The sequence below is a fragment of the Agelaius phoeniceus genome, chromosome 1 (assembly GCF_051311805.1).
Source record: "Agelaius phoeniceus isolate bAgePho1 chromosome 1, bAgePho1.hap1, whole genome shotgun sequence".
In the NCBI taxonomy this organism is placed as follows: domain Eukaryota; kingdom Metazoa; phylum Chordata; class Aves; order Passeriformes; family Icteridae; genus Agelaius; species Agelaius phoeniceus.
The window spans coordinates 46,838,356-46,865,514 of NC_135265.1; the positions used below are offsets into that span (position 1 = coordinate 46,838,356).

Here is a 27,159-nt window from a genome sequence, read left to right on the forward strand (position 1 = left end):
AGCAAAGAAGTTCTTCCTCATGTTCAGCTGGAACTTCCTGGGCAGCAGTTTCTGCCTGTATCTGTTGTCTCATGTCACACTGCTTGGCACCACCGAGAAGAGCCTGGAAACATCCTCTCGGCACCCCTGCTTTAGATATTTATAAATGTGAAAAATGCGTATTTTATGATTGGCTTTTCGCAAATATTAAAATGAATATTATATATGTTGTTTTAGAAAGTAATGCTGTATTAATTCTCTTAAGTAGCGTGTTAAATATTGTTTTAAGTTATAAAAAATGTTAAAATAGAAATTATGCTGTGAAGGATATTTTTTTAAAGAAAGGACTTGCAGCGAAATAGCAGCCACAGGACACCTAAATCTTTCAGAGAAAAAGAATTTATTGCCCTCTCATCAGAAGAAATGAACTTCTTCCCGCCTCGAAGGCGCTGTTAGGATTCAGAGGAAGAAGTTGACGATGACCAGACAGAATCCTGTATTTGAATGGAATTTATTTATGCATCATGTATGAAGTGTATGAATATGCAACAGGCTGTTGCTTTTAAGGGTTAATCCTTTGTTAACGGGTGTCCTTTTTCGGGCTCGTGCTGCCCAGAGAAAGGTACCCGGACGTCCGTAACTCTTTGTTTCTATTGTATCATATTGTCCTAATTCAAATTGTCCAAATTATTATTACTCTAATTGTATTACTACTTTTATAACAATTTTATTACTATTAAACTTTTAAAATTTAAACAAACAAACAAACAAACAAAATAAAAAACCAAACAAGTGATTGGCGTTTTTCACAATAAACATTATTGAGGGCCCCTCTCCTCTAAAGGCCGAGCAGGCTCTGTGCATTTTCTACAGAGCTGAATCCCGCTTAATTTATTTTTTTTATATCATTATTTTTGTTATTTACTCTAGCTCTATCTTTCCACGTTACGTCCGGGAAAGGAGGAAACTCTCCCCGCTGCCTCCCCGCGCGGAGCTCCCGCCCCGTCGGGCGGTGCCAAAGGCGGAGGCGGCGCCTCGCTCCGACACCGACACGCCAAGATGGCGGCGCCCGCGGCCCGGCGGGGGAGCTGAGGGAGGGCGCGTGCAGGTAACGGTCCCCCCGCCCGGCTCCGCCTCACGCCCCCCGCCCGCCGGAGCCGCGCTAATCCCGCCGCCCGCGGCTTCCCAAAGCCTCCTCCTATGGGCTCCTTGCCCGCGCCCAGCCGGCTCTCCCGGCGGTCCTGTGCCCACGGAGTTCCCCCCTCCTCCAGCCTCCCTCTGTCACCGCTCCCCCATTCGCTCTGTCCCGCCTGCTCCCTGTGCAAGCTTCTCCAGCGGCGGGACACGCCCCCATTCCCCCGGGGCTGAGTGAAATGTGCTGGGCCTCGTTAGTCAGTTTCCAGGACTTTAATTCAGTCTCCCGCCTGTTTACTGCATCTTTCCAAATGTTTTCTGTGTCAGGGAGGTTTACATTGGGTATTAGGAAAAGGTTCTTCCCCCAGAGGGTGGTTGGGCGCTGAACAGGCTCCCTAGGGAAGTGGTCACGGCACCAAGCCTGACAGAGCTCAAGAAGGGCTTGCCAATACTCCTGAGCACATGGTGTGACTCTTGGGGATGGTCCTGTGTAGAGCCAGGAGTTGGAGTCAGGGATCCTTCTGCATCCCTTGTAGCTCAGGACATTCTGTGATTTATTTCTCTATCAGACCAGCCCCTTCCTCCTGGCACACCTGCCTGAATAAGACAGTTTTAGGCTCCTAACCTGCTCCTTGAAAGACTCACACAGCACTGGGCTGGAGTGACCTTAAGTGGGGCAGGGAGAGGCACACTCGACCTAGTCCCATGCACACAAGCCTGGAAAGGAAAAACAGCTTAGTGCTGTGTCTTTTGGATTTGATTATCCTCTGTGCCATGCATCCTGGCTTGCCCCAGCACATGGCTGGCTGACCATTGCATTTTGTGCATGATGGTACCTGGGAGCAGCAAGGACACTGCAGTTCTCTTTCTCATCCTGAAATTCCATGTGTTTGAATGAGCATAGTGCTAGTGCTGTGTGCCCTTGGCTGTAGCTGTTTCCTCACTCCCACACACTGCTCTGACCCCTGCTTGGGTGACCTGTAAGGCCTGAGGTCACCCAAATGTGCCCTCTCAGGCATTACATTGGCTGGTGGGCTTCCTTGAGCTGTGCACAGGCACGGGGTCTGTGTTCTTTCTGTCTCAGAATCACAGAATCAATTAAGTTGGAAAAGACCTCTGAGATCATGGAGTCCAAGCCATGACCAAATACCACCCTGTCAACCAGACCTTGGCACTGTCATGTCCAGTCTTTCCTTAAACACCTCCAGGGATGGTGATTCCACCACCCCCTGGGAAGCCCATTCCAATACCTAATCACCCCTTCTGGGAAGAAATTCTTCCCAACAACCAGCATAAACCTCCCCATGTGCAGCTTGAGACTGTGTCCTCTCATCCACTAGTCTCCCTTCATGTGGAGCTCCTGGGCTGTAAAATACTTGCTTTGTAAACCAGCAGTGCTGAAATTGGCTTGCATAAGGAAGCACTCCTTTCTGTTGCAAAATAAATCAATAGAAATAAGACATAAGTAATTAGGAAATAATTAGTAAAAGTAAGCAAAAAACTTTGAAGTACTGAAATGCTAATTTTGAGATGAGTGTGATGTTATGGAGGGGGGGAAGTTGGAGTCTCCTGAATGACTCATCTGCGCCTGAACTGGGAATCCTGAGTACAGTCCTGGATTTGTTTTTATTACAAATGAGAGAGATTATGGAGGGTAGCAATAAGAAATCCAAAGCACTGATGTGACATCAGTGATAAAGTGTTTATAAGACCCTGCTTGATAAGTAAGGGAGAAAAGGAGCAATTCTATGGACAGGTAATGAGAGGCATTGTGGGTTTGTGTGTGCATGTATGGTGAATGTTAAAGGAAGCATAACTCCCACTAGCTTGCTGGAGATCTAATTTAGGTGCTATAGCAATTATTTCTACTGATAATGTTTCTACCTTATGGGAAATGCATAAGTAAAATCTTTTCTTATACAGAGTTTTTCTACACTGAGATTTTACTGATGTAATTCTGCAAGGAAAATTCTAAACTGACTGAAACAGCTAGTTTGGTAAAAATGTATTGGGCAAAATTAAAAAAAGCAAAACACCACCAAAGCACCAAAACCAGCCATAGAGGATAGAAAATACTGATGTAAAAATGCCATTAAAAAAAAAAAGGCAGTCAAGATGAGGAGGAAATTCAGAGTAGAGGTTTTTTTAATGCCATATTTCCTACTGTAGGAAGTAAAATCACCAAATATCTTGTTGAGACTGATCCCAAATATGGGAGCTGTTAGATCTTTCTCCCATCTGAGTAGCTTTAGAAGACTCTCTCTGAAGCATTTGAGGAGTTAACCAGTTTTTTAGTTGAAAAAGAAAGCCTTAGCAAAATAGTTGGTTTAGAATATCTGGTTGAAATCTACTAATTATAGTCATCCTCCCCCATCTCTTTTCAGTGATGACAAATTCAGTATTTTTACAGTATAATTTCATCCAACTTCCTTTTCTCTCTGTTTCATTCTGAATTTTTACACCCTGTTAGCCATCTTCTATTCAGGCAGTGGAGCTTCTGGAACCTTCAATTGACTGATTATGCCTTTATGGGAGACTGAATGCAAGAGTTTTATTTTATTAGATAAGACATCTAACACAATGGTTTTGTTCTGTGTGAAGCCACAGTTAGTTCTCTTGACTAAAAAATACATACTTTTATAATTCAGACATGGAAATAAAATGCAAGTTCCATGAAAAGCAGCTGAGTTGTCTAAGTCAAGCTAAAATAATTTAATAGCTACCATTTTTCAGTATAATCATAATAATCATTGAGCCCTTGTTATGTATTGTGGCATGAAATACATATTTTTGTCTTTTCAGGTACCATAACCTTAAGAATGCAGTCGGTTTATCAAAGAGTTGGCCTGTGTTCCTCCTGTTTGAAGAGACAACTAAATGGTTTCCTGGGATTAATTAAATGGCAGACAAGACTGGTTCCTGCTTGTGTGAGAACGATTTACAGTGAGACGGGCAAATGGGAAAAAAACTATGGGTTGGAGACAAGGAAACGAGTTGAAAATTGGTGGTTCCCAAGAATAAAGGAGCAGTTCTGCAGAATTTCAGAAACTGATGTAAGCATGATGAGAAATGTGGAGATTACATGTTTATATTTCTGTTTTCTTAGAATGAAATTAATTGAAACTTACTTAGTACAGCTGGCTTTTAATGATTAGATGTGCATTACATTTCAGGGGAAAATACTTTCATGTAGAATATTAAAAAACATTAATGAAATAAGTAAACAAAAATAATTTTTAAAATCCTGAGGAAAAATACAATAATAGGCAAAGTATAAACTTGTACATTTAGGAAGGGTTTAAGTAATCAATTCTTTCTTTGCATATTATATGATATTTGGACTTAATTATTTAAAGTATTAAAAGAAACATCTAATCGTAACTTTTGTAAACAATTTTCTCAAGGTTCTGTTCCCCATGTTATGACACATCTATCACAATACACGCTGTGACTCACTAAAATCTGTGCTAAAGGAAAAAAATTTTTTAATATTTTCTGGTTTACAGTCTCATAGGAATAGTAAGAGACTTGAAGAAAAAAAAAAGTTTTCCCATGCAATAAAAGATCTTGAAAACAGCTGTATCGCAGTCTTTGACTTTTTGCCTTCACAATTATTCTGTCACAATAGATAAAAAACACTTCTCTGGCTCTTGATGTTTTTATGTTCATCTCCCTTAAAATTTGCCTTTTCTCTGACCAAAAAAAAAATAATTCTATGAAAATGTTGAAGAGAGAAAAGAGCTTGCTTTTTCTGGGGAAGAAAACTGAGATGAAGTGGTGTGCATGTGTATACCTGCAGCAGGGAAAGCATTCATTTAGACTTGTGCCTTTTATATACATATGTACATAGGACTCATATGTAGCATACGTATGCTAAGTTCTAAATTGTATTTTTAATGATATTTTTGTTTTATCCTTACAGTTGAAGTAGATTTAATGACATATTAAGTGGCAAATAGTGTGTAGTGCTCAGATTATTTCTGATTTTGCTGTGATTGAACAAAAGTGATAAAGAAATATTATTTGACAAATACTAATAGAGTTTTATTCAGAACAGTAAAAGCTGAAAGCTGCCTGTAATTTTTTTATTATTAACAAGAAAAATAATATAAGAATTTAACAAGTATCAGTGGCACTTGATACTATCAATGTATCAGTAATGAATTCAGTGGTAATCAAGATGTATTAGGAATAATTGATGTGCAAGAGGATTTGTGATTTCTTTGTAACTTTTGTCATTTTAATTAAACCTAAGTAAATGAAGTATTTAGTTTCTTTTCATTATGCAAAATCTTGCTTGTAAGATGTGTTTGGATTTGAGGATACATAGTGAAACTGAACAGTTTCCCTTTAGCAGATGTTCATGCAATTGCAAATGATGCAGTCACTCTGGGAGTTACTGCAGTTCAGATGACAAAAAGCAACTGGCCAGGAGTGAGCTCTGTGTTTGTTGTAGATACAAAATAAAACATTAATTATTTAAACTTTTATAAGAGTAATTTAATCTGCTATGTTTTCCTGTTTTTGTTGGGACAGACAACACATAGATAATCAGTTGCAGATGCTACAGTTAAGCTCCAGTTCTGTCAATATAGCTTTTTTTGAGTAAAAGTGAATTAATTTTCATAACATTTAAGTGCCATAGAAATATCAGTATAAATTGATGAGATGGCAGCAAAGTCTGGTAAAACACCTCCATTTACAGCCCCAGAGAATCTGATCCAATGAACTTTGTCAGTGCTCACTTGGATCAGTTCCAGCAGAACCATGTTTCTATTTATGATGTTGTGCAGTAGTTTATAATGTGCACGTGTATTTGTTCAAGTGAAATGCTAACTCATGTAGTTACTAGTTTCTACAAATTTCTTTCTAGAAATCAAGACCAAAATTTTATGTGCTTTCTATGTTCCCATATCCTTCTGGGAAGCTTCACATGGGCCATGTTCGTGTCTACACCATCAGTGATGCAGTAGCTCGGTTCCAGAAAATGAGAGGGATGCAGGTAAGAATAGATCAGTGGTAGGACTGGGTTGGGGTTTTTTATATTTTAATATCACAACTGATCAGGAAATTAGTATTTTCCAAAATCCATGAAAGTGGAGTATGTGCTACAGGAGTGTAGATAATGACCCGTGAAGCTTTGAATATTGAAATTTGAGTTTTATTAAAGCCAGCGGTGTTCAGAGCTCACTGTCGGTAAGAGTGGTTGGAAGCTATCTCAGATGATAAGAGCTGGTGCTGTTTGAGGTGTCTGAATCTACTGATGCTGATGTGTGGCAGTGTCACTGAGACCTCTGGGCCACACAGTTTCTGTGAGAGGAGGCTGACAACCCTCCTGCCAGCTGGGTGGGACCAGGGGGGAGGAAAAGATGTACCTGGCAAGAGAAAATAGATACCACCAAAATCAACTGCTTTCACCTCTTCTGCTCCTGAGAACCAGTTCATGTCACTTGTCAGATGCAGAGGGACAGCCTCAGTGCCTGCTGGGAGAGAAACCTCTCTTTTTTTTTGTGACTGCAGCAAGTCGGATGAACAGGATCATGCCACATGTTACATCGTGTGTGTAGCTGAAAGTTTCTGTCCGGTAGCATCTGACCCCTTGGCTTGCCCATTTCAGCCTTGCTCATGTATATGAAATGTCTTCTGAAGTTGCAGGCCTATGAGATAGGCTAAGTCTAACTTTCTTGCTTCATCTGCAAAGAGCAATCCCATTTTCCCTTCCACATTTCTCTGTTTCCCAGTCTCCCCTACGCCTGCCATAATTTCTCCTCACTCCCTTCTGTCTCTCCATTAGGTTGAAGGGGTAGCTGAGAGCCTTGTCCCTGCAATCTGCAGTGGGATCTTGGCTGGCATTCTGCAGTAAAGGCTGGCAAGGTAAAATTTGAAGTATGTAAGGAAGGTGTAGGAGAACTGTGGCCTGAGTGACAGCCATATTACAGAGGAAAGACATTTGGTAGAGGGAAAATGTGAAGGAGCTGGGAAAACAGTAGGAAGGAGGAATATGGAAAGAGAAGGGAACAAAAAGAGAGAAATAGTATAGGCAAGGATCTAGGATGACAGGAATGAGTGTCTCTATTGTACAAGAGGGAAGGAGCAGCTCAAGAATATAAGTATCAACCTCAAAAGAGTACAAAGAAGATGAAATTGAGAAAGAAATGTTAGTTGCTGGTTGTGGTACTAAGTGCAATTTCCTTGCTACAAGTGCTGAAGAAGTGTAGCATTTCCTGGATTTATCACCATCCCTGAGACTCTGATAGGTATTGTCACTGCATTATTCAGTGTGCTGCCTTTCCACATACTGTGTGTTTTTTGCCAGTGATGAACATACCATGCACTGAACACTTGCTGCTGCTTTACAGATATGCATTCTTAGGCTTTCAAAATTGCAGGAAAAAGAAATAAATGCCTTAGACTTTAAATGAGAAGAAACCCCAATGTCTGTTATAGCACCTACCTTTCCTGGCTCCTCTGAATGACCAGAACTTGGATCTCACTAAAAAAATTAAATTCACCGGGCATTTGAAGGGATGCTTGATTTTTGCTTGATGTTAAGACTGTTCATGAAATGTCATTTGAGGATGTAGCCATCTCTTATCAATAGCAGGAAAGGTATCCAGTAAATTGCTGTTCAGAAAGATGAAAACTTGCTGTTTCTTGTACTTGTGAAAATAAAGTGAAAATAATTATCTACATCCAGTACCATGCTCTATTTGTAAATTTTTTAATACAAGGTAAGTAAGCATCTTTAATGGAAACATTTGGAGAAAAGTAAAAAGATAATATAATTCCAATGAAATGCAAGAGCCACCATGCAAACAAGTTTTTATTTCCACATTTGCCTATATTTTTTCTGGAAATTTTTTTCCAGACTTTTCAAGTTTTTGCATCTTGCATTTCAGCATATTTTTATATTTCATGTAAAAATTACTTTGAAGAAGTGCCTGTAGAACATGCTGGATTTCTAAAAATACTTATATCTTCTGTTATGTTAACCAGTTTGAACATCTATTTTTGACTAAAGGTGGGCAGCCAAAGAATTTAACTTTCATTTACGATTAAGAGACATTAAAAATCTCTCAGATAATTTTCTGGGTATGTCAGATTAGTAGACATTGTGTTATTGATGTGCATTAACTTGCTGGAACTTACTTTTACCTTAAAGAACTTTTCCTTTATTACCCATCCTAATTTCTCCATCACTTAGAATTAGAGTCTGTATAATTGATTTTTTCTTTGCAATTAATTTATCAGCCTCTAAAACTTCTCTCTGCCTTTTTCATGGTTGTACAATCTGTCAAAGGTTATTATGATGTTTAAGATACTGTGATGACTGTAGGCTAAGACGTGGTTATATCATAGAACTTTATATATTCCCTAGAAAAATTAATTTGTCCCTGTATCAAGGATATGCTGGAGTTCTTCAGTATACATAAAGAAAGCATGCTTTAGAAACAGAACTGTTAGTATGCATAATTTTGAAGTTATTCCACTGATCTTCTATTTCTTTCTCAAAATTCTGCTGTAATATTCTATGTTTGAAAGCCTAGGGACTGCTAATTTTTCTCTAATCAAAAATCTGAGAAGTGAATCAATTTCAGGAATTCAATGCAAGGTTAGGGTAAGATTTTTGAGCAGCAATGTTGTTTAAACCTTGCATCCATCATTTTCAAATTAAAAGAAAAGTGTAAGGCAGTGAGAAATGATGGGCTGTTACAGTGAAAGTTACAGACAAAACCATCCAGATTTACAGTTCCCAGGGAAAGCTTCAGACTACAATGTATATTTGTTATTTAATAAACAGTGAGGGGAAATGTCTATCATGTGTATGTAGTTGACAAGAATATATGATTGAGTAAGAGATTAATTTATATTGAACAAGGTGGAGATATTTTTCATAAAGAATGCCTTAATGAGAAAACAATAAATTAGTTACATATTGATTTAATCTGGGCAGGCAAGAATTGGCCTATACTTCGTAATATTTTAGTTAGGATAGGCTAGAATACATTTACAAAGGGATTATTTAGAATGCAGTTGTGTAATTTCTTCATATTGGAAGTATTTTGAAATTTTAACTGGGAAAGTTTTTAATCATTTGGATTCTGTTGTGGTTTTGGTTTTTCTAAAATGTACCATTAGTATTCAATTTTTTTCAGCTCCATAAGGTCTGATTTTGTTTCAGTTAAAATATTCTAGAGAGGTAATGCACATTGACCTCTACAGATATTTCCCAGAAACCTGTACTGCACCAGCACTTTAAGTGTGAAAATAAATATCTGTTGCACTTTTCCCCACCTTTATTCTGAAAGAAATACTGCTTCAATATAAAACTGTAGATGAAAGCACTGTAAAGCATTGTCTTGTTCCAGCAGTCACTCCTCAAGGACCTGTAGGCAGTGCATGGGAAGCAAGCTGTCATGCACTTGGATTGGGTTGCTGGATAAATGATTTGTAGAGTACATGTGTTAGAAGATAACTTGTTTACATTTTGATTACTGAAGATGAAATTTCAAGTCTCTACCTGGGAAATGTAAGCCATATAGATTGCTTAGCATGACTGCACTGAGCTGGTTTTTCCAGAGTGTGTTAAGGGTGACATGTTTCTTGAAGTGCAATTAAAACAGTTTTTATATATGGAGATTTTTACATCTTATTAAAAACGTGTTTATTATAAAATGCTATGAAAAAGTAATGTACATATTTTAAATTACAAATTTATAGTTGTTAATAAATGAGTCCAGAACTATTATGTGTAGTTTCTGGTTGTGTTTACTCTGTGAATTTACATGCATGTTGTGAATGCAAATGTAGGAGTTTTGTAAGAAGTGATTTCTTATTCATTATTTGAGATTGCTGTGTAGAAATGATAGAGATATTCATGGTAATTCTTACTATGGCATATTTCCAGTGTGCTCTTGCTCTGGGAAAAAGTATTTACCATTACTTTATCATGCTATCATTAGCATGTCTTTGATAAATTCCAAGTGGATAATTTGTGCCTCTCAGAGGACTGAGAATAACTCCCTTAGTGATCAGTAAACAGAGTGATTCAGTTCAATAGTTCTTGTGATATCTTCGTAATGAAACTGGTACCAAAGCCAGGCAGTCACATGTGAGAGTTGTGCAGAACTGAGAATAGTCCTTTCTGTAATCAAATCAGCATGAAATTCCTGCATGCTAGAATCACACTATACTAATTATTTCTTAATTTATACTTAAACTGGGATGGATGGGATTAAAATATAGTCAGTGATATTTCTGCAATACCCCTAAATGACTTGAAGAGCGTTTTCTTTTTATCCATAACATATCTTCTTTTTAATTGGATGTATTTTCATTAATTATTTTCCCTTTCAGCAGTGAATCTTAATACTCTTGAAATTGCAAAAGTGAATGGTATTGCAGCCAGACAGACAAGTTTAATTAAAACTCTATAATTAATCATCAGTAGGATGAATTATTTTGATACAGATCCGTTTTCTGATCATCACTAGCTGCTCTTCTCCACTTTTTTTTTGTGTGAGGCTTTTGTGTCCTTTTGTCAGGTTATTTCATGTCGTATAAATCAAGTAGCAAATATTACAAGTATTGTGTGTGAATTGAATCTTATTTAATTTCAGTTTTCCCACAACCTGTACTGAAGGTGTTAATGAGCTCACTCTGTTTCATTTTGAAAGAAAAAGAGAAAATGAGATATAATTTTAAATATAATTATGTTAGACAAGACAAGTGTGAGATTAAGGAGGCAAAAGATAACTTTGTTCTCAAAATGTGTGCGGTACTCTGTGGATGTTGAGTAATTTCTCATATCTTATATTCTATGAGAATAAAAATAAATGGGCATTTTATGTTTTGATAGATATCTGTATGGCTTGATTATTAGAGAGTACCTTCTCTAATATGCAGGACTGTGTTGCAGAGAAGCATCGAAATAGTCCTTTTTAGAATGTACACACTGGTCAAATATTCCTTATTTTTATCTTTTTCCAGGTGTGCCTTATCTGCTTGGGGGAGTTGTCTGTTTGTTTGTTTGTTTGATGGTAATTTTTACCCGTTGTGCAATGATGTCTGTAACCTGTAATGGTTAAAAGGGAATCTAGGCTTCACACAAGGGGAGGTCTTATATTTAAAGTGTGCTGTAATACACCAGTTTACACCAGATTTTCAACAAGTTCAGCCCACTGTGGGCAGCCAATGGAAGGAGCAGCCATCCTTTCCATTGCCCTCTCCAACTGCAAGTCCTCGCTGTCTCATGTGTCTGTGATTGCGCAATTGCAAGATCCATGATGGAGCTAGGGGTGTTTTCTGACAGCTGGAACTTGCAATCATGGATTGCCTGTTTTGCCCCCCTTTTTTGGTTAGTTCTTGTCAAGCATGTCATGGGGCTGCAAGCAGAGATAGGAGCGTAGACTTTGCTGTATCAATTCAAACCACTAATTTGTCAGCAAGCCTCCTAATTTTCATTTCTGGTCGTCTTCTTTTATTACACATTCTCTGAATTAAATATATTTATTTGCAGGCCTTTCTGACACTGAGTCTGCCATCTTTCTTAAAATTTAGAGTGCATTGATCTGAGTGTAAGAACAGTATGTCAGCTCCCTGGTCATAGTTCTGAGACATACTGAGTACATCAGGAGAGCAAACATGTTCTTTGTGTCCTTACAAAGACCGAGGAAAATTCACTGAATCACCAGCCCTGGTTATGCTGATGGAGGCTTAGAGCTGAATGTTATGAGATCATTGTCAGCTCTGTGTTATACTGTACACTGATCTCACCTACTGATGTCAGTGTGATGAGCTGATTGTTGCAGCAGTGAACAGATGAGAATGCTCTGAGAGGAAGAGCTGAGATCTCAGCATTGAATCAAGGGAGTTTCTGTGCCTTCCTCCCTTTGGTCCCACAGTAACATGAAGAGCTCTAGCCATCGCTAACAACAGATGTTTAACCATGCTGGGGAATGATTCTTAAAAATGCTTCAAGCCAGAGTCTTTGGGATCTAAAATGTTTCAAGATGCAACTGTTTTTAATAATTTGTTCCTAAAAGGACTATTCAGTGTCATAGTTACTGAGCACTTTGTTCCCATGCACTGTTCAATCACTTCTTGTAACGTTTTATACTCCTGTGCAAACCGTGTTAAGTGGTAGAAAATGCCAGTGTTTCATAGTTGATCCTGCATGGTCATGTGAGCTTCTGAGGATCTGAAGTTATGCCATGTGTGTTCAAGACTAACCTGGGAGTTTTCAGCACGAAGAGTTCACCTGTCCACTTCATTGTGAGGATGAACACACAGTTGCCTTTGGTGATGGCACTGCCTTCTGCCATTGTAAAATGGCTGAAACTACAGCCTGCCTTATTTTACCTGGTGTAGGCACCCTTAGACTTATGCAGCCTCCTGTTTAACAAAATACAGTCATTTGTTTTTCTTTCTCCTTGAGGCTTAGAGAAGTGATGTTTGGAAGAATGGTCCCTGCAGTGAGCAGAATGGATCCCTCAGTTGCATAAGGTTTAGAGGTTCCTGTTGAAAGCAATCAAGTCAGCATTCAAGAAAGTGGATGACTTGTTTTTCTTCTACTCATCTGTGCTGCTAGAGAGAGCAGCCATGTTTTCTGCTAGTTAGACCAGTGACCAACCCATCAAAGAGCTACAAGAAATAACCCTTTGGTTTTCAAAACTGCTTTCTATTTTTTTCTTCATATTTTTAATTTGCTTTGAACAGTCGAACTGTTCCTTTTTCCTTTGTGCCAACTTTTGACGTGTTAGTTACATATTTTCTTCTCGTCTTCCATTTCTTTTCAGATTTTTATGTTGAATAACTAGAGTTAAGATGTAATGTCAAATGCTGGGTGGAGACTGTGGCATTTTTGCTGCAGATTACAGCCAGAAGGCGCTGACCTGTTGTTTAGACAAATGCATTTCACAAATCTCTCAAATCCATTCATGGTAGAGAAGTAAAAGGACAATAAACTTGAAATCATTTTCTAAACCCCTGTGCATGTTACATTCATCTCTATAGCAACTACATAAATAGATCTATCCTGAAGGCTAATTTGAGGATATTTTTAATGTCTCTTTAAATTCAATTTTCTGATTGAAACTTGAATTAGCATACTTCTTCAGACCTTTAGCTTGAGGAATGCTATTGGTCGTTAAATTGAACTTTTGAATGTGAAGAATGAATATGGTATTTATTGATAAATGCTAGAATTTGGAAGATCTGTGAGCACAGGTTGCTCCTTCCAGCACTGATGGTACAGGTACACTGATGGTACACTGATGGTACACTGATGGTACAGTTCATGTGCAGACATTTTAACTCCTCCATCAGTTACACTGGTGGTACAGGGTTAAAATGTCTGCACATGAACTGTCTGGAGCACCCATCAGCCCTTTTGGGGAGTCTGTAGCTGGTAGTGAAGTTGTTTTTCCCACATCTTTTTGCTCAGAGCCATGAGAAATGAGATTGTGTCTTGCGTTTGGCTGCCTGTCTGTATCCAGGAGATCATCAGAAGCCAAATTTTACAAAAATTAACCAAGAGATTCTTTCTAATCTCACTTAATGTGCATCAACTTGTATTTGTAAGAATGTAAAGGCAGGACATTAGTCGAGGGCATTTAAATAGAGAAAACATGTGTTATACATGGAAAAAAAAAAATCTGTTTTTTTCCATCACATCTGTCCAGAGGTTGGTTGTCAGCAATACTAGCAATCAAAAAGAACTGAGCTGCATAAATTAATATTTTAAGATGTCCATAAAAATTATGTTAGTATTTATAGCTTATGTAAAGCATAACTCTCTTATTTTTTTTTTCTTTCATACCAATAGTTTTGATTGGTGCGTGGATGGGAGGGGAGGGGCTGGGCAGAGGTGTGCTTCAGTGGGGTGTTAAGGAGTGGCTTAGGCTCCAGCTGACATTTTCCATGTAAACTCCCCCCTCTATATGTATGGAAATAGGCAGTTAAGACTCATAATTTCTGATACCATGGTGTGATTGTCTGATAGTTAGGGAGAGTTTGTGACACAGAATAGCATTCCAATTTCTGTTAGATTTAGACACCAAAAATGTGCTGTGCATGGGCCCTTATTGGGCTGGCTTGGATCACAGATGATCACAGGTTAATACCTTTGGTTTTGTTGTTGCACCAGTAGAGCAATGATAGACAGCAAGTTTAGTTTTAGATCAGTACTGAAAATGAGAATGCTGAAGAGTCACATCTATTAAATCCTGTTGCTTTTACACTGTGTTGGTGCCTAGGGCATCTTTATAAACACGTCTATAAAATATTTGTTATGAAATATTACATTAAGTCAGAAGATTGGAAAGCGGTGGCAAAGAGGAATAAAAATAATTCAAAGCAGTGACAAAAGTAGCTCTTATGCTTCTAAAATGAGGTGATTTTTCACATGGAGATGTATTATGAGATTAGTATGGCTGGGATTGCTCTTTTATGGCTTGTTTGCTTACATGCCACTAAGAAACATGTTCTTTATATAAATAGATATTTTAAGGGGTAAAAATTTTGATTTCTTACAACTTGTAAAATGTTGGTCATGTTTTGCTATTGTTAAACTTGTGTAATTTTAATAATGATTATTGAATTTATAGCACATTTGTAGGTTAAGAAATAGAATTGGCTTTATCAGGTATTCAATATATATGTGTTTAATGACAGCATCTTAAGTACTGGCCTTTCTTTTGTTGGTTATTAAAGAGGTTTTTTGAATACTTACCATATTGCTAGATTATTTTCCTAAATAACATGCATGTTAACAGGAAGAATACATCTCTATTTCAACAGAAATTATCTATTATATTTTGTAGTAAACTTTTTTCCCACCTTTATTTATTTGTGGTCATGGAATAATAATTTGTCAGTCTGTAGTCTATATTTGTAAGAGATATTTCAGTAAAATTTGACTAAAACTGTTTTTCCTCATTTTCTTAATTTTATCTGGTGAATTTCAAGTTATCATAGGGTATTTTTCTTTTATTTTGTTTTTCAACACAAAGTAAAAAAATAGAAGACTACACATCAGTCACAGTTATAAAACTATTGTTTCAACTATTTTTACTTAACTATTTCAACTTTTTTTACTTACGTCTTCTATTTTAGAGTGAATATTTTATTTTGTCCAGTGGCAGCATCAACTGCTGACTTTTACCACCACACAAACTTACAAAGAGTTGTTTTTTGTCACTGTGAACCTGATATTGAAATAGTCATGAGAGTTTATTGCATAATACTTTGAATTCCCTCTAACATCTCATTGTAGGTAACAAGTACACTTCATAGTCATCTTTTAAAGCAAAGCTGGCCATAGTTGGCAGGTTTGGAAGAAGTTCAGCTCAGACAAAGCAAATGTTGGAATGCCAACACCATTCATTATTCAGAGGCCTCTCAGTGTGCTGCTGATGCCATTCCAGAAAGTTGCATAACATTGTGGTTTTTCTTTTTGCTAACAGGTGATAAATCCAATGGGATGGGATGCGTTTGGTTTACCAGCAGAAAATGCTGCAGTTGAACATGGCCTTCACCCTGCAAACTGGACACAAAGGTGAAATGAATTGAAATATGGCATTTTCACTGTGAATACCTGTACTGTGGCCCCCATGAATCAATAAAGCAGAGCAAAACTAGCATAGAAGAAAGATGGTACAGGAAAGAACAGGGTCATCTGAGACCAAGGTTTTTTGACAGCATTTTATGGGACTGTGCAGATGATTCTGCTTTGAAAGATAAATATATTGGGATGATTTTCAAGGTTTTAATCTCAATGACTTTTAAATTGTAAAATGCTAGATTATCAAAAGAGAAGCATTTCCCAAACACCCAAACCAGCAGGTATAAATAAATCAAAATTTCATCATGGTGAGGTAAACCTTAGTACAGAGAACACAAGGGAGCATTACGAGTTACGTGGTTAGATTTACTAGCAGATTTTTGTACCATGTGAGAGAGGAAGGAGATAGTTGGGGTTTTTTGAGACTGGATCTTGGAAAGTGCTAAGCAGCCATTATTGCTGCTGATTTCTGTGAACATTTTTGGTTTAGACCACAGAATTGGGTCTTATGTTCTCCTAATATTCTTTAAAATGAGTAAAATGTTATATAAGTAAACAGTTTCTGAAAATTATTTTGAAACCAATCTCCCTAAGTGAAGTTGTTTGTTGTACTCTGGATGCAGAAATCTATCTGTGGTATCTTTATAGTAGGCCTTGATCCATTTCCTTCTTTGATAATGCTGTTTCTTTGGGTTTTGTTCATGCTTCTGGTCCCATCTTAAGATTCTCGATACTTTTCCCACAAAGATATTATAATATAAAATACTTGCAATACTCAATTATTCAGCAATGCAAGTTTTTTCTGGATCAGAATTAAATGCTTTGTTTCATGACTGTCAACTCAGCCACTCTGGGAGGATAGATATTACTTTATCTGACATAATGTCTTTCAGTAGAAAGGTCAAAGTCCCTAAGAAATTTTAATCCATTTTACAGTATTTGAATGAATTCTCACCAGGTCACTAATTAATATTGTGCAATTGTGGGTATTTTAGTAAAGCATATTTAGTACATTTTCAAACTAAAGCTTCACCGTATATCCTGATGTATCTTACTTTACATTTGTAATTCAATCTGTTCAGAGCAGCATCTAACCTAACAGTGTGTGAGTTGATTAATGTTTATCTATGGTGATGCTGTCACCAGAATTTTTGTAGCTCTTTGTCACCTCCCAGGATACAAGCTCTCACCACCTCCTTTGCACTGGCTCAGCTGGTTTTGTGAGCCATAGTTTTGGTTTGATCAGCCTGTTGATCAGAGAGAAGAAAGAAATCTGGTGGGGTTTTTTTTGGAGAATTTTTGTAGGACATATCTTGAGCTGAATGGGTCGGCTGATTCAGGTTATTCTACAGCCACACAATCACCAGAGCCACAGCAAAATACAGCCAGGGTAGTGTTGCCAAAATAGAGCAGGATTAAACTCAAAGTGGAAGTGTCCCCTACTGCATTGAGATTTAAGAGGGCCCTTTGACTCAACTGCAGTAAAGATAATTAAAAATAGTAAGAAGTGGTGCTTGAGTAATGCTTCCTTCAGACTACACTGCCATATTTACTTTTAAGTTGCATTCAAATCTAGAGAACAAAAAATGTATTGCCTCATATACATAGCCATGGGAATTGGACCAGAATGTATTGGGGGCTTTTTAAAATTATTATTTGAGTATTCTGACAATGCTGAGTTTTACTGCTAGTGAGATCATAGTGTTTAGAGGTTAACTAGTGCTTTGGATTTCTCAGACCTCTATAAGCGCTAGATTTTTTATATAATCACATGTTAGAAATGTCTTAAGCTAATAATTTTTCATTTATTATCATTATTTTGCAGTAATATTCAACACATGAGGAAACAGTTTGATGCACTAGGTCTGTCTTTTACATGGGAAAGGGTAAGATTTTCTTTTTAAAATGGATACTGCTTTATTTTATTGTATGATGGAGCATTGAGACCCATGGAATCTCACCATTTTATTTATGACAATACAGCTGTCTTTGACAGTAACCAGTTTAAGTTGTTAAACTGTAAAATTGAGCTTTTTATCAGATTTTGCTAACTTTTGACATGCTGATATCATCTGGTAGTATCAATGCATAGGAGAATCTTTAAAGTCATTTTGATTTTGTATTTGTTTTTTATCTCTTTGAAGTATCAACTTTCTGTGTTAGAAATAAGGTAATAAACAGATATTTATGAAACAGCAATGCCTTTGTGCTAAGGTATGTGTTTTTTAAGGAGTGCTGTTTTCAATGCATATGTCAAATGTTTAAAGATAGTAAATTGGAGTGGTGGCTCGGTTATGTTATTCCAAATTTCAAAGTATAAGCCTGCATTTTCATAGATGTTCATATCAGGATCATTTTGGAAACCAAAAATTTTATTTAAAACACTAATGCTTGAGAATCAGGTGTTCACCTTAAAAAACTTATCAAACACGATCAGACATAAGCTAATGTCGTTTTCCAGATAAAAAAGAAATTAGCGTTTGAAGCGATTGTGAGGTTATTGCATTTACCAGTGAATCAGTCACACTGCCTTTATATTCTCAGCAGTAGCTGCTGCTTATCACCTTAATGTGATTTTGAATAGAGCGATGGAGATGCTAATCTTGGATTTTTATAGCAGTATTGTAGATCTGAAAAGGAAAAACATTAGTTTTCTGACAGTCTGAGACATGCCATCTGTTTTCTTTAATCATGAAGGTGAAGTTGTTTATTTGTATGTCTTGCATCTAGAAAACCATTTTGTCATGTCTCATATATGGAAGGATTTTCCAGTATAAGCCTTTTGAATAAGATTTAAATTTTCTTGGTAGCCAAAAAAGTTGCTCTGAAAATAAAAGATTTGTTGTGGAAGCTTCACTGCGGGCATTCTTGACATCTAATGTTTAAAGCTGTTAGTATCTCAGAGGTTGTCTGTATGTGTGGTGCAGCAGGATTGAAAGCAGTGGAATCCTTTGTGTAGGCTGTGTTATGGAGTATACACGTGCACACACACACACACACAGGAGTTCAGTGATGCAGGTTGCATTTCAAGAAAATTGAGAAAATTAATGTCTCATGTATAAGCTTCTCTTTAGCCCTTCTGTCCTGAAAAACAAATGGAAAACTGGCTGTATTGAAAACCATGGCAAGAAGTATAAGTGCCCAGGGAAAAATCATTTGTCATCTCTGTGCCTATTCTTGAAGAGTTACCTTCACTTTACTAGTAAACTGTGTTTCAGGTAATGAACTTTCAGGAGTCTCTCAGTACTTGTGGAAAAGGCTTTGATACCCTATTACTAATTCCATTTGAACTGCTATGTAGTTGAAATGCTTTAGAATGCTCTAGGGACACATAGTTGGTGCTTTTGAAAAGTAAGATTTTAAAACAGCTGGAAAATGTTCCTTGAAAGACAGCACATGTCATAGTTTTCACTCCTTAGCTTATGAGTTAAGTTTTGTTTTACTTGGAAAGCCTGCCAGACTAATTGGAGTAAGAGTAACCTGAATTGTAGCCACAGAAAAAGGTATGTTTATTAATTGCAAAAAATTAATGATGCCCAAAATAATATGTGACCTCCAAATGCACAGATATTTGAGCTGGCCATGAAAGAAGCACCTGTGGAAATGGAAGGGCTAAGCTGTAGCAGGGTGTTTTACAGGCTGATAAAGCCTGCTGCTCTGCAGGGCTCATTAGGCTGGGCAGAGCATCTTACTGCCTCAGCTGTACTGCTCCTGGGCTAACTCAAGCATCTTTGCACAGAAAAGCACTGTGCTGTGCAAGTGCTTATCTTAAAATTGAGCTATTTGAGGTAAGGAGTATTTTTTTATAGTATTCTATACTTGTATGGCTCTAAATCAGTGGCTCACAAAATACTGTGACACTGCAAACAAACCCACTAGTATTAGTGACTCCTATAAACAATCCAAGAAAAACAGATTTTATATGGGTTGGTCTCATTAACCAAGACTATTACACAAAGCAGGGGCCTCTTTTAAATTTAATTTCCTTGATGTTGCTTAAATCTGCCCCTTTATTATGCTACTGCATAGTACTTACCAAATAATGCTGGAGGGAACCCATTCCCCTAACTTAGATCCATATTTTGATGTGTGGTGAATTGCTTTTTTAAAATGTGAATTTATGTTAACTGTCTCTGTCCTCTGTGGCCAGCTTAGAGTATATGCTTAGATGATGGGAAGGAAACTTACATAAACTTTACCTTTTACATATGGTATGGGAAAAGAGAAGTGGAAAAAAGAAAAAAAAATCCATTTTGAGAACCTAGTGCATATAGCTGTCCTAAAGAGTCTTCCTGCTTATAGTCACGTCTGCTTGTCAAGAAATTTGTGTCCAGGAATACAAAGACTAGTTAAATCTCATTGCTTGATAAAATGAGTATGAACAAATCCCTGTGCACCTGCAATACTAGAAATTTTCTTTTATTTTTCAATGATTTTTTTCATTGTTCTCTCTGTATTACAAACCAAAATGTGCAGGTATTTCTGTTTCGTAGCTGTCAGTGAATTTACTTATCTAGTATGATATCATAAATAAGACATTTATTAAAAGCTAGGTTAATTAGATTAGATTATTTCAGTCAGGTTACAATGACACTTTAAAATTGCTCTCCTAAACAGAAAATCTAAGCAAATGAAAAATGAAATGAAATTAATAAAATAACTCTGGAAGTAGTTTACCTTAGAGTAGTTTTGAATACAAATGATTATCTGATTTTTTTACCTGAGACATGGAGGTATTTTAAGTGCCTCAAGTTAGAAATATTATATTTGTAAATCACTTTGAAAATGGTATGATTCTGGGGAGAGATTTTTTTAAAAATCAGTAAGTGAGATAACATTTCTATTCTGAACATTTATGTTTCTCGGATGGAAGGTTGAAAAGCTGAAGTTTGAGCATGGAAGAAATGCCTCTAAGAGTCATTAAAAACACATGGAAAATTTAAAAATTCCCCAACATTATGTTTTGGATTTAAGATAACTATAATCTGAGCATTCCTGGTGATCAGATTTTTTGAAAATACCACCCCAGACAGCATAACAAACTGCCTGTGACTGCCTGTGACTTCTTTTGAACATGATTTTCAGGGGAATTAAGCAGTATCATTTTCAATGATTCATATCATCAGCAACAAAAGATGAAAAGCATATAATATTTTTCCTTTATTTTGTTCAGGTGTGTCATTAGACCAAGTGCATGTTCCCAGTAAGCCATCAGTTCACCAGTTGTTATCAATCTGTAACTTTCTCCCAGGAAGTAGCTCTTTCTGCGAAGGTTTTTTAGTAATTTCAATTTCTGCATTCCAAGTGACATATTTTTTGCCTGAGACTAATGTTCCCTGTCTGCTCTGTACATTAAAAAAATTAAATCTTTGGTAGATTTTCTCTGTGCAGATAATTTTCTATTTAATTTTGAAGTTGTCATTTGTGTGTACTGCCTGAACATGCATAAAACAAACAGTACATAGATTATTACCTAGGAAATTTTCTTCTCATCCATGTACCGTTGACCCAATTATAATTAAGTTTTTAAAAAAAGAAACTGTTGATACAAGACTGCTTTTTTTTTTTTCAGAAAATATATTCATGTTCCAAAATGTAGGCACTGTATGACATTTCTATTTGTAGCTAATAAAGCATAAAACTAAAGGCCTTTGACATACAAATACTCAAATTAATTTAGAAATGTAGGTTGGTGTAGCTCCAAACCTCTCAAAATCAAATAATTATACTTCTAGATGAGGTAGTGCATGTCCTTGAAAACCAAAATAGGCAGATAATTGATTAAAGACTGTTTTATCTTCCCAAATAGATTTTGAAAAAAATCCATCCTGACTTTTTCTTCTTATCTCCCTTTAAAGAGGTGCAACATGCCTGTCTTCAGGACAGCATAAGACTGTGCTAAAAATAAATTTATTATTAATAAACCAGGAAATTGCATATCCCCAGTCTAGTTATATGTTATTCATAAAGCCTGGTGGATCTTAGGAAAAAATAAATCTTTTCATGCAGCCTATAAATATTACTTTTATTTTTTAAAATATAGCCATGAAAGTAGCTTGAAAGTGTAACCTTATTCTTAAAAATACAAGCAAAAATGAATTATAAGGTCAGAGACTCATAATAGAAAATTGTTAGAAGGGAGCAGGTTTAGAACAAATAATGAATTTCAAAACAAAGGATTTGAAAATTACTTCTCCTTTTATTAAACACAAAAATCTTTCATCTAGATTTAGCTTTTGGTTTTTGTTGTTTTTTTTTTTAATGCAGGATTTTTTACTTTTGGTTACCCTTATTTTTATTGGTAGTTGAAAGGTACTCTTTAAATCAGATTTTATAATAGTGAATGGCTTTTTGAGCTTTACATGGACCCATTGCTTCCCACATTGCAGTGATATCAAATCCAGATTGTAATACTACCATTTAGTCTGTAACTGAGAATTTCTTTGCAAAAATAAAAAAGTTTCCAACCCCTCTGGTATGGTATTTGTTTGGAACAAATTACTGTGCTGCAATAAATGGATTAAGCAAGGTAGTTTTTGGTAAGGATAGGGGTCTTTCCTGTGCCTTGCCAGTATCTGCTCTTTTAAAAACAAACCACCTGTATAGGTGATTATTTAAATTCTTGTAATGAATTCTATTAATGAATGAGTGTCATTCCTGTAGGAATAAGGAACAGTAGCAGTAACCAAAGACAAAGATGCATTTTGGTGAGAGTGTCTGTTTAAAGCTGACAAAAGTGAAAGGCAAAATGGATGGGGGAAAGAGGGAGAGGCTTTCCCTGGCACTTCACAATACTGAAATGCTGAGGTGATGGGTGATCACTGCATCTCTCACAGAGCACTGAAGAGCACATGCAGTGGACAGCTGAGCAGCATCTTACATATTTTTAGAAGAGTTTGGATTTTTAGTAGGTATTTTATTTTTGTGGAAAATATGGTAATATCCTGTTATACATATTCACTGTACTGCTTTATGATACAGGATTCTATATGTATGCTGTAATGCCAGTGCTCAGATCGCAAATGAGAAGCAGAAATGTACAGTTTTTGGCAGGCTGGAATGGCTCCAGCATGCTACTTTTCAAACCCTTTTATAAACTCTTTTGTGTATTTCTGAGTTAAGATGGTTCTGTCAGTGTTCTGTGGATCTTTGTCATGCTTACAGAGTATAAATAGAAATGTTAACATTCACCTTAATTTAAGCACGATGGCAGCCTAATGGAAACTTTTTATCAGACATCATTCGTTTAATCAAGGTCAGTAACTGGAATACACAGAAAATTATTTATAACAGTAAATCTTACTGTGCTAAATGATAGGGAAAAAAACACCAAAACACATTTCAAGATTGACAGGAGTTTGCTGGCTTGTCTTCAGCACCTCATTTTACTTGTTAGTGATGTAATTTCTCTTTCTTCATTAACTTGAAGTGTTACACCAAACCTTCATGGTTATAAAGTTAAATTCTAAACTTGAGTGATCTTTTTGCATCTCAGTGACCACACAGCAGATTTCTTTTTCAGTGGTACAGTCTGCTGCATTTCTTTCAAAGAAATTTCTATTTACTCCTTGTGAGAGATCGTGTACATGGGATTCTGTTTGCAGCAATTAGCTTGTATCTTGTAGCTCAAGCTTGTAACATGCTTGTTTAGATTGGGAAATGTCATTTTCTTGTTTCAGTTGACACATATCTGCCTTTCAGGGCCAAAAGGACCAATCTCCATTCACTTTCCTATTTTTATTTGGCAGCTTGCTTTTGTTGCCCTACCTATTTGCCTTATTGCTCACATAATCTTTTATTGTACTGAAAGAGATTGAGATTCTTCTTTTGTGTATCTGATACTCCAGTGATGAAACTCTGTTGCCTGTAGTGGCATCACACTGGCACAAGAACTGTTGTCGCTGTGTGAAGAAGCAGGGAGGGGGAAAACTACTAAATGTGCTTAGTTGAAGAGATGGAAATCAGATTTTTATCAAGTGGGTTTTTTTTCAGTGCAGAGCAAAGGGTTTTAATCAAGCAACTGTTTTTCATTACTAGGTCTTCACATGCTGAGCTGAAAACTTGCCATTAAATGTCTCTTTTTGATCTTGAAAGCCTCTTATACACACTTTTGAGGCACATTTATTCAAAGTTCATATTAATTGTTAAAAGCTATGTTTCAGCGCTGGCATATAAAGTTCAAAGCAACTAGAATATAAAGTTTAGAAAAAGAATAAAAATTTTCTGCTAGAGCATTTCAGATGTCATTTGAGTAGCAGATGATATTGCAGGAGCTGTGTGTAGTGGGAAGCTAGGATGATGGGGAAGCCCACGTGAAAGACATTTCACATTTAGAGCTATTTCTGATGCTTGATAACTACTCCAAATGGAATAAATTGTATCAGTGGCTTACTTTTTGTCAGTAACTTTAAAATCAAGAGATGTTCATATTAATTTGAAGTTGGTGTAGAAGCCTCTTCCACTTCAAGCAGGTATGTGGGTTTCCATTACATCTCTGAAACCTGGGTTTGTGTTGAGAAAACAGGGAGTCTGTAATGATGGAATCCATTAGTTGTCTTTGCATATTAATGCTTATTTTAAGTTAGAGTTTTTTAAGAACAAACATTTAAAATATGGAGGTTCGTAAGCAGTTGGTAATCAGCTTGTTTTTTAATTATCAGAGTTCACTAAAAACATAGCAAAGTTTTTTTTTCACGTTTTAGAAAAGCTATCCATTATATTGCAGCTTGCTGTTCTCGTAACTCCCATTCCTCCTGCTTATGTTGTCTTTTGTTTTTATCTGTCTTTATTTCCTTCATAACCATCCTCCTCATTTGTGACTTTTATGACTCATTTTTTCCATACTTTAACATAGAGCATCCTCCTAACTTGAGCTTGAGCTCCTTGCCTTTTGGAGCAGTTGGTTATTTGAGCTTTGAATGTGAGCTGCCCTTCCCAAGCCTTACCCAGTATTCCATGCTGTCTGCCCCGCACCGTCCGTGTGCCAGCAGCTCCTCAGCGCTGCTCTCTCTCTCTCCTCCTGCACCCACAGTTTCAGCTGTAAGCTCCTCGCTCTGCCTGCTTCACATCAGCCAGCTCCCTGCTGCCTCTGAGCATCCACAGCCTCTGCTCCTGCTTCCCATTGCCGAGCAACAGTGGGAAAGGCAGCCTGGCTAGGAGGGCTCTTTGAGAGAAGTCTGCTTTTTTTTTCTAGTTTTGTTTCTGTTCCCTTGATCAGGCAGCTGTGATCACTTCCATTCATCTTCTGTTCTTATACCTATCAGCTTTAATCTTACAGAGTTTTGTATCCCACATTAACAGAGAAACTTTTCCTTCTGCATTAAACCCACACAAAGCCCATGTTCTCTGGTTTTGTGTACAGGTGAATATCACTCATTGTAAGCATTATACAAGTAAATAGGTTTGTACATGAATACATGCATAAATGTTTACTCTGTGGAATATATTATACACTCCTGGGTTAATTGTTGAAGTTATAACAGTGTAGGAAAATACTGAGAATCGTTTCAGAAATTTTTATTTCTTTTCTACAGGAGGTAACCACTTGCTTACCAGAATACTACAAATGGACACAATATCTCTTTCTTAAGCTCTTTGAAGCTGGGATAGTGTATCAAAAAGAGGTGGGTACAAACTTTGACCTTCAACATTTTGCTGCTATGCTAATTTAGATCACTCATGTCAGTGGCACATTTTTGCATTGTCCATTCACAGTCATAAAGTGATTGTGCTCTGTTAGTTTTAAATCACTCTAAAATAGAATTAATTTTGTATATAACAGAATTTTCTATGAGGCAGTTTATAACTAGCTACCTAACATGCATGGCCATTGTAGCAAGTCAAGTCAGAAGTGTTTATTGTCAGAGATTTGCACTGAAGCGCAGGATCAGAATATAGCTTTTAGTTTTTTATTTCCCGGCTTTACTATTTTCTAGATTTTATTGTCCCTCATGGAAATACATGACATGGTGGTCATTAGGAGTCTGTTCAGCAGTGAGATTATTTACCTGTCTAACATTACTGTAATACTGTCTCAGAACTTATGGTTTTGGGTAGGATAATTGGAGATTAGGTGCATAACCATCCTATTCCAGAACTCTATTTGTGATCTTCAAAATATTAAAGAAGCATTAGGTGTCATAAGACTATCACAGCAGTTCATCAGTTACCACTACATTAAGAAATTATAATATTTTGCACCTAACATGTGTCAGGCTGTATCTGAAAAGTGAAGGTTTCAGTTATTTCTTAAACACGAGATGAAACAAAGATGTTGAATGAGCAGTCCAGAGAATTCTCTGTATAGCCTAGGCAATGCAGTTCCAAAAAACCACTTTAACAAAGCAGCAATTTAGTGAATGTTTTAAATGCACTTTAACAAAGCAGCAATTTAGTGAATGTTTCTAACTTAAAATGGAAACTAAGATTTCTTAAATATGCTTTGATATTTCATTTGTATTCTGTAGAAACCAGGAAACCCCATAGGATATAATTAAGGACATACTCGAATTATTCTGTGAACCTGGAAAAAGAGATTGATGGTGAAAGGTAGCATTTAGGATAGCAGGGTGTTACTGAGCTATTTCTCCTATTTGCATTTGTATTCAGAGATCTTAAATGACAACCAGCAAAACCCCTTAATGGTTAATATATACTAGCTTGCTGGATTGGGGGTTGGGTTTTTTTTTCCCTTCTGTAATTATTTTTTCCATGTATTAAAAAAAACTAACCCCCCAGCTTTGTTATAACAAACCTCTTTTTATCTGTGAATTTGTTGTTTGGCAAGTGAAGTCAGATGAATCTGGAAAGTAAAAGTTTGCTGCTTCATTTAAAGCAGGGATGATATATAAAGTAAATTTTGCATTCTGACTCTGAGTACTCTGGGATCCTGGAGGTGTTTGGATACCAGTGATTGAATCTACTTCTAACTTCCATCTGCTTTCAAGTCAAGGATCAGTTTGAGGACTTAAATCAGCATCTGTCAATCTGTAGGGGATGTAATCTCTGGTGGATATGAACCAGTTGCTTTTTGGCAGGAAACAGATGGCAGAGAGAGCCCATAACCCTGGGTCTCTTTGAACAGTCATAAATACTTAAAGCATATATTTGTCTCATGTTGTCAGTGTATCTGCAATATGTATTAAACACAGCTTGAAGTCTCCTGTATAACAGTTTCATTTTGGGTACAAGAGATAATTCATAGCCTTACTGTGACAATAAGAATAAGGTGTTAGCCTAGTTAATGCTCTGTTCCAGCAGTGTGCATGTCTGACCAGAAATTACCCTGGCAGGGAGACACAGGCTCAGGATGTCCAGGAGCTGCAATTATGGAGGATTAACAATGTCTGCCTGAGTGCTGCAGCATCCAGAGAGGGCACCTTTATTCATTGCAGCAAAATTGTCCCTTTTTCCTGCAGTACTCACCTAGTCAATGTACTCTGGAGGTTATTGACCTGGCCAGGTGTGAGTGCCTCACTGAGGTT

At 36.9% G+C, this 27,159-nt stretch overlaps 1 protein-coding gene across 1 annotated transcript in view; it reads left to right on the forward strand.

The window, feature by feature from the left end:
• The first annotated feature begins 938 nt into the window (after positions 1-938).
• The window catches only part of LARS2 (leucyl-tRNA synthetase 2, mitochondrial), an 82,731-nt gene continuing 56,510 nt past the window's right edge, over positions 939-27,159 (forward strand). The window contains exons 1-6 of the mRNA XM_054631469.2: positions 939-1,087; positions 3,916-4,166; positions 5,987-6,115; positions 15,579-15,670; positions 17,502-17,562; positions 25,210-25,299. Coding sequence (XP_054487444.1) covers positions 3,933-4,166; positions 5,987-6,115; positions 15,579-15,670; positions 17,502-17,562; positions 25,210-25,299 — 606 coding nt within the window. The 5' untranslated portion in view covers positions 939-1,087; positions 3,916-3,932. The remainder of the gene's footprint in view (positions 1,088-3,915; positions 4,167-5,986; positions 6,116-15,578; positions 15,671-17,501; positions 17,563-25,209; positions 25,300-27,159) is intronic.